The sequence below is a fragment of the Equus quagga genome, chromosome 4 (assembly GCF_021613505.1).
Source record: "Equus quagga isolate Etosha38 chromosome 4, UCLA_HA_Equagga_1.0, whole genome shotgun sequence".
NCBI lineage: Eukaryota > Metazoa > Chordata > Mammalia > Perissodactyla > Equidae > Equus > Equus quagga.
Window position 1 is genome coordinate 96303963 of NC_060270.1, and position 12845 is coordinate 96316807.

The 12845-nt window shown below is 35.1% G+C and overlaps 1 protein-coding gene across 2 annotated transcripts in view; it reads left to right on the top strand.

Moving 5' to 3' along the window:
- Positions 1-9442, top strand: part of GALNT13 (polypeptide N-acetylgalactosaminyltransferase 13) — a 465368-nt gene extending 455926 nt beyond the window's left edge. Inside the window, exon 13 of one of the 2 annotated variants that reach the window (XM_046657834.1) lies at positions 3487-9442. In XM_046657834.1, the coding sequence (XP_046513790.1) occupies positions 3487-3627 (141 nt within the window). In that variant the 3' untranslated portion in view covers positions 3628-9442. The remainder of the gene's footprint in view (positions 1-3486) is intronic. The other variant, XM_046657833.1, reaches the window with a different exon arrangement.
- Positions 9443-12845: the final 3403 nt, after the last annotated feature.

Here is a 12845-nt window from a genome sequence, read left to right on the forward strand (position 1 = left end):
TTGAAATCTAGAAATTTCTTTAAAATGTGGTTAAGAAAAATCTTGATGTGCTATTTCTCCATGGAATTATTTTTCTGTCTTTCACCTCTTAGCTGCTAATTAATTTGCATACTGCATATATTAAGTAGTGTTTAGTCTATTATTAATTAATAGGTATTTTCCAGTTTTTTCTTTATTTCAAATATATATATGCATAAATATAATTGAAGGCATACATTATGACATTTTAGCTCTTTTTTAGGCTAACTATAGCCATGTCTCTATAACAATAGATTTTGCATTAGAGCTGAAAATAAATCAATAAAAACTAACATAGCCAAAAAATGGATTGCTTTTGGAACATTGAAATATTTAATTTTGTTAATTTTTACTCAGATACTTTGGTTGTGTGCAGATATGGCATATCCTTTCTGGAATTTATTATTTTAACCTGAAACTTTATGCAAGTGCATTATTGAAAGCTAAGATGTAATTTTTAATAACTTTATGAAATAAATTGTTTTTAAACATTTCTTTGTGGTTGGTTAAGTGATATAATTATAATAATAAATGCTTTTTAAAAATTGTACCATTTATCTCTCACTTGTATGATTTATGAATATCTTCTTAGTAAGCAATAAAATGAATCATCATTCATTTCAAGTAAAAAAACTGGTATGGAATTGTTGTGAAGAGTACAAATAAGAACGTGTCCTCGTTCTTGATCTTAAGGGACTCGTTGTCCTCTAAATGATATTCAATTGTCCAATACCTTGCTATAAGAACACATGGGCAGTTAGGGACTTATTCTGGTTCAGATGAACCAGTTAAAAGTTGTTAGTAGAGGACACAATTGAGCTTGGAATGCTTGTGACAAGGCTGGGAATGGAGGTCTGGAGAGGAAAAGAGAGAAGGGGTGTTGTTTAGCTTAGAAATACATTGAAGGGCATGCCAAACATGCTGGAAAAGTCTGGACCTTTTGCACAACTAGCACTTGTGTACAAGGCAACGTAAGTATATTATCTTAGTTTGTTTTCAAAGTAACCATACCCGATAGGTGCAATGACCAATAAGGGATCTTCTCAGACTTGACATTTCTTCTTACAAGTCTGCTTACAGGATTCTAGGGCAGAAACCACAACTTGATTCTCTCAGCAGAATTTGCGGCATTCCCTCAGCAGTTCATATAGACTGTGGGAGCTGGCTTCGCCAGAGGTGACAGCCCTGTGCAAGGGGATGAGAGCCATGTCACCTGGAAACCTTCCTGGCTTAATAGCCTCTTGCTTCACAGGAAGCAATATCTCTGTAACAACTCCATAGGCATAGCTCCAAGTAACCCAATGGAAGGTGCAAAATTCTAAGTCTTTGCACTTAAAGAAGCCCACAATTTGTGTTCCTATCAGCTATTAACGTTGCAGTTTATCAGATGGACATGCAGTTTATCAATCAGAGGTCATTTTTACCATAAGCAATGTTGCCTAGAAACATAACCCTTTTACCCTTATCAGGTTGCTGTGGGATCACAGTTAGATAGTCGACTGCCGGTCAGATTTTTTAAGCAGAAGTAGAAAGGGCATTTTAAGTATTCGTCAGTATAACTAAGCATTTTCTGACAAAGACTCTGATTCCTCAGAATGATTTGGTAGCTTGCCCAAGTTTTCACGGTTAGTAAATGGGGAAGCAGGAATTCATATTTAGGGCTCTCTGACCCTAAAATATCTGTGTTTCTACTGTACTATATTAAAAAGGAGAGTTTTTTGGTTGGTTGGTTGTTATCTTTACAGCAGTGGCTTTTGACTTAATTCCTCCAAAGAAAATATTTAAGCATTTTTTTAGAAAGAACAATATTTAATAATATTTCTTAAATTATCATTATTTACGTAGTTGAAAACACATATTCAATCTTATCCTTAAAGTCATATGCATTTTTTAAAAAAGAGTCTAATAGAAGCAAGCAAGGGTAAGTGGCTTTTTTGAAAAAGGACATACATACGCAAAGGACTTCAAGTACGTAACAAAAATGAGGAATATTTTGTTGATTTTAACTAGAACTTTCTAGAAAAATGTTTGATTTTTTGTATCTTTCAAACTGGCTGTTGGTTCATAAGCCAACAACATAATTTCTGGCATCATAAGCATAAATCAACTATCTTCTTGCCTGTTGCTGGCTATTTTTTCTTTTCTTCATTTTTAATATAAATAGCTTGATACAACAAAGGCCTCAATCTTGAAATCTCCTTCACATCTAAGAGCCTTGCTCTTTTACTTCCTGCTTGCTGTCTATTAGGCATCCCCCACCATTTTCTGCTCCATCTTTTCTCAGGACAATGCAGTCCAGGGTGTTTGCAGTCCTGATCCAAACAAATTACCATTGTCTAGACAGTGTTTCTCCACCATTTTTTTTGCATGCCCCTTGTATTTTTTATCATACAACTTCCAATGTAATATCAAGAGCCAAAAAAAATAAAAATAAAAAGATCTATCTACCTTTAGTTTTGGTAATATGCAGCAAAAGTACATGGCATACTTTTTCAAGATATATCTGCAAGTCACCTTCCATACATTCAAACACTCCTCTTCTGGTTGGGGAGTTTGTCGTATAGTATGGTTCTAGGCATTGTCCATGAAACTGAATAGAAATGTATATAATTAGTGTGCATCAATTAGTATGCATAAAGCATATGGGCTTAAAATGTATATCTGAAAAGTCCAAAAAATACGATCTCAAAATGTAAATGTGAACTGCAAAGAGAAGACATGTAATGATTGGTGAACATGATGCATTTATTGGAATTACATTTCAACATTTGGGTACTGAGAGGATGCTTATTAATGAATACTGTTATCATGAAGAAAATAAAATATAGATACTTAAAAGTAAATGAGCATCACATCTCTATTTTTATTTGATATTGATATTTTTTAAGATCCTTAAAAATGCAAACCAAAATATGGTGAGCATACTATCCAGTAAGACAGATCTTTGCTGCTGTGATAATCACTCTTCTATGGTGACTGTCTCACAGTCAAAGATGCTATGGCTTGTTTAGTATTTTGAAATGGGAACATCTCTGGTGGTTTTGTTCATTTGGGTCACAGCTGTGACATCTCTTTGCATGTTTACCAAATGATTAATGAATAACACATGCCTAAGCAAACTAAGCTTTTGTGAAAGCTTGTTAATATTTGCAGCCCTCAACTGAACTCAGAGCTAACAAATGGGCTTTTTGCAAAGGAGCCTGAATTCTTGGCAATGCACGATAAATGACAGCCGATTTCTTTAACCATCTGCAAATAAAGGTGTATTCGACAATGATGAAACCATAACAGTGAAAATTGTATAATAATTAATTCAGAGCCACCTGTGCACATTTCCTTTCACAAACATATGACTGTGTTTACAGTAAAAAAAAATCATAAATGATTTTGTAAGAGCAAATGTAATCTGATGTGCTTATGAAGTTAAAGGTAAAATATATTGCACTGATTATTGGTTATCTTTTACAGAGACTCACGCTGAGACATGTTAACAGTAACCAATGTCTTGATGAACCTTCTGAAGACGACAAAATGGTGCCCACCATGCAGGACTGTAGTGGAAGCAGATCCCAACAATGGCTGCTAAGGAACATGACTTTGGGGGCATGAAGACCATTTCCCCCAAGTCATGAAAGTGTCTACACTTTTGTTTTTCCATTATTTCAGCTAGGGAAAAATATTAACTTTGCTGAATTGAAAGTTTTAAAATCCTTTTAGTATTCTAAAACACAGTTGTTTATAATTCATTTTTAGGAATGTTTGCTTATTTCCCTACTAAAATTTGTATCTGATCAAAAAGCACATAAGAAATATAAATAACAGCAAACTGTTATTAAACATCAGAACAACTTAAAAAACAAATTGTGTTTGCTTTTAAAAACAATCTTTATTCCCTCACATCACAGGATTTATTGGGGGGTTATTTTTATTTTTCTTGTCATAGTTGTTGAAAGAGAGACAATGTAAATGCCTTATAAAATATCTTCATTATGAAATATCAGTTGTTTTATAAACTCACTCTGTATCTACTGGACTTTCATGGAAACATGTTCAATATCTATGTCAACAGCAAGACCACACACTGAATTATTTCTGAGCAATCAATTCATCGTACTAAGTTCCAAGTTTTGTACCAGGAAAAAAATTAAATTGGATAATGATTTCTTATAGAGTTCTTATAAAAAGCATCACATTTAAACAAAAAAAAAGAGGAGGAGAATTTGAAAATTCAATTTAAAGTACATGAAATCAAGAAACTAGCTGAACATTGCAAGGAGCAAGAAGAAGCTACAATTGAATCATTTTAAAAGATATTCCGTTTGGGTTGCAGTCACTCCTAATACAGGTTGAGTGTAAATCATCTTAGTCCCAGAGTTGACATCAGAAACTCAGTCCTTACCCACTCGCTTTGTCTCATGTAAACTATACAGCCTTCACTATAGAGACTGTAACGTGTTGCTTATGCTGTACAGAATTGTAGGTGAAGGGTGAAGTTTTAGCCCTAATTTTTAGGGTTTTTTTGCATTTAAAGATTTCAGTTAGATCAGTTACCATTTTAATTTTATATTTTAAAAAATAATGCGTTAGTATCAGAATTTCATTGCTGTGTTAGACTATCTAAAGTTTTCATCACTAGGGGAAAGAACTCAATACACATCCATTAAACTTCTATTTTGATTAAACTCCTAGATAGAATTCGCCATAAATTGTGACTCACAGAACACAATCAGAATTAGGCTAGCTTCACATGTTCTTCCTCCATCTTAAAATCCTTTGTGTTCAAAATAGATGAGCAAAAAACATGAAAAGGAAGAAAAATCTACTAGCGAGATTTGTGCTAATAAATTTTAGTGTTTGGCACCATTTAAAATGTCCATAAAGCTGCTCTACGTATGTATTTTATTCATTATAAATGGACCCAGCAGCTAAGAGAATTTGGGGGAAAAATAGAAGAAGCATCCTGTAGAGTAGAAGATGCCACGTCTTCCCTCTCATCTTTTCTTAAAAACCTCCGACAGAAAATGTTAGTTCAGCTACAGGGCAACTCCTTCTCCCTCTCTCTGTCTCTCTGTCTATCTCTCTCTCTCTCTGTCTCTGTCTCACTCTCTCTCTCTCACACGCGCGCGCGCGCGGGCGCGCACACACACACACACACACACACACACACACTGCTTTATAATGAAAAGGAGGACACTTTCTGAAGGCCAGTAATATCTTGTGTGACTTTCCCAGCTAGCATTCCTTCCTTTTGGCATTATACTGGTACAACTCTAAGGATGAGTTCTACAACCTGGAGCACTTTCATTTACTCCTTAAAGTATAGACGTCCCTCACCTCAAGGTCTCTGGGAATCCTTGACACTCTTAAAATTATAAGCAAAGGTTTGATTGTCGGGCATTTTTTTCTGGGGGGAGAATTCAGTGCTTAAAGCAAACTTCTGAGGAAACTGTGACTCCCAAGAGCTATGAACCACTGCTTTAAATCGATAGTGGCCTCACAACTCAACTGAGGTCTGACTTAACAATCCCATTTTCCGTTTTCACTGTCTTTTTTTCCCCTTTTCCTGACTAAAATATGGTAGAATGTCCCTGCAAAGCATTTTTCCTTAAACTTAAAAAGCTTAAAGACTCAATCAAGGACTCAGACAATCTGTTCCAGTTATTATGGATCTGTCAATCAAAATGCATGTGTTATCTAGCAAATAGTCAACGACAAATTTTTTGAAAGTACAGCTACTCTATCAAAACTGAATTTGACACATTTCAACAGCATTTTAAATATTTGAAATTTCATTATGGTCATAAGCAAAAATACAGGAAAAATGAAAACTGCATGAATTTCATGCCAGAGGAGAATTTTCAAAGAATCCTCAGATGGTTTAAGCACATGCTGTTAGAGTATCTAACAAACAAAAAATGACATAAAATATCAAAAAGCTAGAAATTAGTTTTTTTCAAAAATATTTATTGTATTTAGTACAGAAAATTAGAATCCTGATTGAATTTGCAATGCACTCATATCTTCCTTGTCTATGGAACTAGACTAATAGATATTTCAAGTGACTTTACACTTCCTCTTCTGAGGTCTTCCCCATTGCAGTTAATGCCAACTCCAACCTTCCAGATGCTGAGATCAAAAGCCCAGAGTTACTTTTAACTTTGCTTTTTCTCTCTCAACTTTTGTCTAATCCATCAGCAAATTCCCTTGATGCTATATTGAAATATAAGCAGAAACCAACAACTTACCACCACATCCACTGTAACCTTTTTCTTTGCAATATGCATATAATTTGGTTCCCTAGTTTGCCAGCCTTTCCTCCAATAGTCTTTTCTCGATACAAGAGCCATAGTGATTCTCTTAAACATAAATTTGACTGTGTCACTTCTCTGTTCACAACCTTCCAATGACTTCTCGTGTCTCTCCAACCTAACTTCTTACAGTGGTCTTCAAGGTCCTTGATGAATGACACCCCTCTACTCTTGTGCATACGCACACACATAAGCACATGTTTCTGATTACGCGTCATACCATTCTGCCCCTTACTTATTTTATTCTGGCTTCCAAGCAAGTTTCTGTCTTGGTGTTTTGTTCCCTCTGCCCCACAGAGGTCTCTCACTCGCTTTCTTTAGATTTCTGTTCAACTATTATCTCGTCAGTAAGGCAAAGCCTTCTCCCTCCTGCCCTCACTATCTCCTGTACATTCTCTGACAAACTATAAATTTTCTTCCTTATTTTTTATCTACCCTTCCACCTCCCTACCCGCCAACATCCCCATCACACGCCTTAGAATATAAGCCCCATAACTGCCGGGACTTTGCCAGTTTTGTTCACTGTGGTATCCCCAGTACCTGTTAGAGTTCTTGGCACAGAGTAAGCATTCTTTAAATATTTCTTAAATTAATGAACTGAAAAATATGTGTTATAGTTGCTAAGTGCTACTGTATCATATCCCTTTTTTTGCACATTATTTTAAATTTTAAAATAAAGTTTAGTCATATATTTAGACAGGATTTACATAACTTTCTCGCTAAATGATAATTTTCTTCCTAATTTCTTCACATTAAAATATGGACTATATTTTTTCTCTGTGACAAAATATCCTGCCTTATGGAAATGAAATATGACATTTTATAAACATGCTGCTATATTATATAAGTTGCTTTATTAAGATAAACATTATTTTTATTTTTTGGTTATGTTCAATGGCTACCTGAAGGTGTAAGATTTTTACTTTTAGAGGGAGATGTATCATTTTCTTAAAAATCATAGTGTATTTCATGGTTCCATAGAAGCTATTACTAAGTTTATTTTCTAAGTGCAAGTATATGAACAAAACACAATTGTAGAAACTTTGAAAGGACTTTACAGATGATCTATGTTTAGTTTCTCTGTTTATAGATAATAAGGCTGAGACCCAGATATGTAATGTGGTTTCCCCAAGGATCACATAGCTATTATTAGTGTTGCCAGGACTCATCATTGTTAATATAACCTAATACTGTCTTCAATTCTAAAGTACTCAAAAATAAAATAGGAAGGGCACAATAATGAGGAAAATGTCTTCATTAAACATTTTGTGATAAGTACATTGATTCTTTAGAGACCTATAACTTCTCACTACCTTTCATACTTAAATAAGATTAGCTCTATGAACTACTACCACAGGCGATAAATAAAGACCTGCAGCAGAAATAAAGAAATTAACAGGAAATAGCATAGTTACAAAACATCCTGGCATTATTGGGCAAAGTGGGTTTCAGGGAAGCAAAGCCTCTTCAGCAGTAACTAATGGAACATACTCTCCACTCACTTCCGTTTTCCTTATAATGATATTCAAGTTAAAAGATTGGCCTACAGATTGCACAGAGAATTAGACCAGCTAGTACTGTGAACATTGGGCAGGTTCTAGGTTATGCAGCTTCAAAGACTGCCGGGTAATCAGCAGAGATTTCTAGGCTTCCCAGGGGAGCTCTGTAGGTTCTAGTAAACACAACCCTTAAATTCAGTTTTGCTATGGTGTTTAGAAACAGCCTAATAAATAAAAAGAAAAAAAAAAGTAAAGGGAGAGACAGAAAAAATAACTACAACAATAAAACAACAGAAACAATTTTAGCTTTTTTTGTTTGTTTGGTGGGAAGTTGAGAGCATAGCACAAATTGGTGCAGTGAAGGTCAAAATATTGATTCCCCCCTATGTTGTTTTCACCACTTGAGAAATGATGATCATATCTAATCACAACCATTTTACTTACATCTCATTTATAGATGCTCAATCTAATATTACAGGAGGCAAAATGTGTATGCATTCTTAAATTATAAAGGATGCTAATTTGACAAATACAAAGAATTTTACAAATTCAAGATCTTGATGGATGTGTCATCATCCACAAGCTGTCTTTCTGCATAGCTGATAACTGCAAACTTGAATAAATTTCCAATTCACTTGGGCAGCAAAAATTCAGTTAAGTCTTAAGGCAACTTATATTTCAAGATTCAGCCACTACTGACCATTTTTTCCCATTTTTCTCCAATATGTCAAATATGGAATAGAAAACACAGCCGCTCTTCTATACAGCACATGAACTCATCTGGTGTGACTACACCATGTTCAAACTGCTATTAAGTATAAGCTACTGTATGACTTTAAGGTGTTGAATGAACACCAGCAATGTGTTTTAAATAGTTTGTGTAAATTTGTGTCCAACTTTTGTTTTATATTGTTCAATAAATTCTGAAGGCAATTTTCATTGTATTTGTTTAAAAAATCCCTCTGAAATACTAGTGATGCAGGGCAGCTCTTTTGTTAACTGTCTTTTGAGATAAAGACCACTTCTATGATATTTATGTCCTCATTATATAAAGTTATCATTTTGCTTTTGTTTTTAGCTAGGGAGAAAAAAATCACTTAATATTCTGTTTTTAATGAGTTAGGATGAGGATGGGAAATTAGATGATTAAGGCTATATCTATGACAGTTAAAAAATGAGATTTTCATCATGCATTTAATTTGGTAAAAGAATGAATGTAAGCTGCTGCCTGGTTTCAGTTGTATTTTCAGCTAAAAATAGCACAAGCGGAAAAAAAAGGACTTGATGATTATATGAATTTTTTTTGCAGGAGCTTTTGTTTTTTTGGTCAGTGTAGCAACAGCTAATGAGAAATTATTCAAAAATGTTTTAGTTATATGCTTGGCACACAGTTCTTTAACATTTATAAAAGTAGATTGTGCATAAAGAATTACACATTTTAAATATTGTAAGCATTACTAAATGGTGTAATTGTCCTTTTGCTATAAATTTAAATATTTATACATTTTTGTAGAATTAAAATATACTAATTTAGTTTTCCTTTGCTATACGTTGTTTTTTTAAAATTTTGTTAGCATTTCAAATAGATGACCAATTTCAGTATTTTATGTTTGTGTTCCATTTTGTAGATTATTTAAATAAATGATTAAGTGCCTATGGATATCTCTTAGCAGTAAGAAAATATTGTGATCTGAGTGCAATTTTGATACCAAAAATATATAAAATAGAAACATTAAAATGTGCATGATTTTAAAGAATTTATTATTTTATTTATTTTTTATTCTAAAATGATTTGATTGATTTTTTCTCTTTCTGTTTTATAAAAATGACATGAAATAGACAAGTTAAAATGTTTCATATTATATGATGAAAATTATTTTTCAGAGTAATATGAATCGTACCCAATTCCTTGATTCTGGTGCTGGAATCCTGGAGGTCAGTCTGTGCAGGTTAGGAGGGGAGCATGGGGGAGGCTGCCCACCTCACAGTGCGGGATTCCCCAGGATCAACCCTGCAGGCCTAGCCACACACAGAACCAAGGGAGAAAGTAATAAAAGATTATTTCATTTGCTAAGTTGAAAGAGCAAAGAAAGGAGGGAGGATTCTAATACTACCTATTTTTATAATTTTATTCCGAAGAAAAATTATCTAAAATATTTTATTATGTTTGCATGATTCAGAAGCTCATTGATTTGCAAACATCATGAATACCTCATTGGTTTATTGGTTTTCTAAAACTTTTTCTAATACTGTTGGTATAAGTAAAAGATATTGTCTAGATTTTGTGTCTTACATAGACCCAAAAAGTCCCTTCTTGTCTTTCTGTAACCGGGTGGGACTCCATGCTATGCCTACTTTCTTTCGACTACGTTCCTTTCTATTACTCTTGTCCAGGAGCACAGCCTGTTATTTGATGTGCTAACCAGGTCAATCTAATAAAGCAGCCCCACCCCTCTGAGGTTTTGTAGACCCATAACTTACCTTGTTTTGCTTTTCTTCAGCACCTAGTAGAAACAAAATGTGAACTCTCACGCTCCTCCTCAGCCACGGAGCTATTGGGTGGCCTCTCTGCTCACTCACTATTTTCTAACATAATGATTATTTTTTCCACATGGAAAAGGATATTAATTACTAATCTCAGCTTCTACTATCAGAAAGAGCTGGCAGATAGAGAGCTGACTGAACTTCTGCTGATAAATCTCTTTGCCAATTTTGTGTAGTGGAAACCTAGATAAACGTGCAAACATCTGTTTCATGGTTTTCTCTATTAATGAGACAAATGACTTAGAGCAGCAAGCACCCTTCATCTACCACATGATGACTTATATAAGGCAGAGGCTAAGAAATCAACACTGTTTGAACAATTGGGGTCAGAATTGAAAAGAGCCTTCACAGAGATTAATGGTACCTGGACTTTCAGCTCCTGAGCTCTTACCTGGATTTCTCTATGTACGCTTGCAAATTTTGCCCTTTAAAAAACGACATGAAGTTAAATTGCATAAATAAAAACACTTCAAAGTTCTTCCTCTAATGATATGGACTAAAGGGAGTGGTAAATCCATTTTTCTCATATACTTTGCTTTTTTGAAAACTGATTTCCATTAGCAGAATCAGAAACATTTGATTCAGCAGATCATCATCTCCTCCTTTGGGTAAACTTTTTTCATTTCATGGTTTTCCTCCTACCTCACTGGTCAATTGCTTTTGGTTTCCTTTCTAGAGTTTCCTCCTTTCTGTCGTCTCTTAAGATTGGAGTGCACCAGGGAGCAATCCTTGGTCATCTCCTGTATTTACGCTCCTTCCCTTAGTGAGCTCATCCAGAACCATGGGTTTCAATTCCTCCTACACGCTGCTCACTACCAAATGTCTCTCCCCAGGTCAGAACTCTTTGAAGTGCACCTGCCTACTCTACGGCTCCACTTGAATGACTAGTAGACAAATAGACGTCTCATACTTAATATATCTGACTTATCCTGCTGTACAAATCTGTTCAATCCAAGAAGACTTTCCATCTCAACTGATAGTAACTCCATTCTGCCAGTTGCTCAATCCAAAAATCTTGGTGTCCTCAACACCTCTTTCTCCATTAGAAAATTCTACTGGTTCCACCTTTACAATATTTTCTGAATCTAACCACTTCTTAACTGCTACCACCCTGGTCTGAGTCACCATCTGAATTACTGCAGCAGTCTTCTAATTGGTTGCACCCTTGCCTCCTCCACAGTCTATTCTCAGCAGAGAACCAGAATGATGCTATAAAATGTAACCCAGATATGTCTCTCCACTGCTCAGACCTCTCCAGTGGTGTCCTGTTTTGAATAAAGGGCTATTTCCTTACTAGAGCCTCAAAGGTCCTGCATGATCTGATCCCTGTTATCTCTCTGTCCTTTTTCTCTCCAATGTTTCATCCTTGCTTGCTTCATTCCAATAACTCTCCTTACCACTTCTTTGAACAACCTACGCATGCTCTTGGTTTAAGGCCTTTGCTTGGAATACTTGTTCTTAGATATCCACATGCTAACTCCCTCACCTTGATCACAACTTACATTCTCAGTGGGATCCCCCATCCACCCTTTTTAAAACTGTGGCCTGCCTTCCTTCTCTCTGAGTAGTATACCAGTCCGTAAACCTGCTCCGATTTTTTCCCATAGCAGTTATCACCTGCTAACGTATTATCAAATTTACTTATTGTTTTTAACGCTCACTTACTTATTCCCTCTTTCTCTCCACCCTCTACCCCTACCAAGCACCCACCACTTGAATACAAAATACCAAAGAGCAGGGATCTCAATTTCATTGTGATAATGCATGTATCTACAACAAGGCCTGGAATGTGCTAGGCACCCAAGAAATATTTTTTGAGTGTCAAATGAATTTCCATCTTTTCTCTCCTCTACTGGTATGCTGTATTCCATGCCTGGGGTGAGAAGGAAGCAGAGAGAGAAGGACTTTAAGATTTTTCTGCTTCTTTTTGTGTTGATACATTTTAACTTCCTCTGCTTTTTAATATCCTCCTACTAAAGGGATTACACAGTCTTTCTTCATTGCAAAACTATTAATTTTTAATGGAATGGATGTCTTTGGAACTTGAGACAACTCCATAATTATATGAGTATTAGAGTAATTAAATTTGATATGACCCAGATGGGCATTTTTCCTCTAACAGAAGTGTGGTATTTTGTGATAGGATAATAGAATGTTAGGATGACAAGGCAGCTGGAGATGTGATCAACCCCTGAATCATAAAATAACATTTGCTATCACGGACTAACTTTATTTGTACAAATTTATTATAATTTCTCTCTAAGGTTTGTTTCTGAAAACTTGATACGTACTACTTATACATTCCTGAGGATGTATACATTTAAAGGGACTACACAGTATACATTTATAAAGTCCAAATTTAAAAGATAACCGAAAATTAAACTCTCCCTGCTCTGCCCTTCATTAGCGTCACCACTTCTGTGCACAGGTCTCTGGTGCTGGGTGAGGAGATTTTCTTCTCCTTCTTATGCTTCTC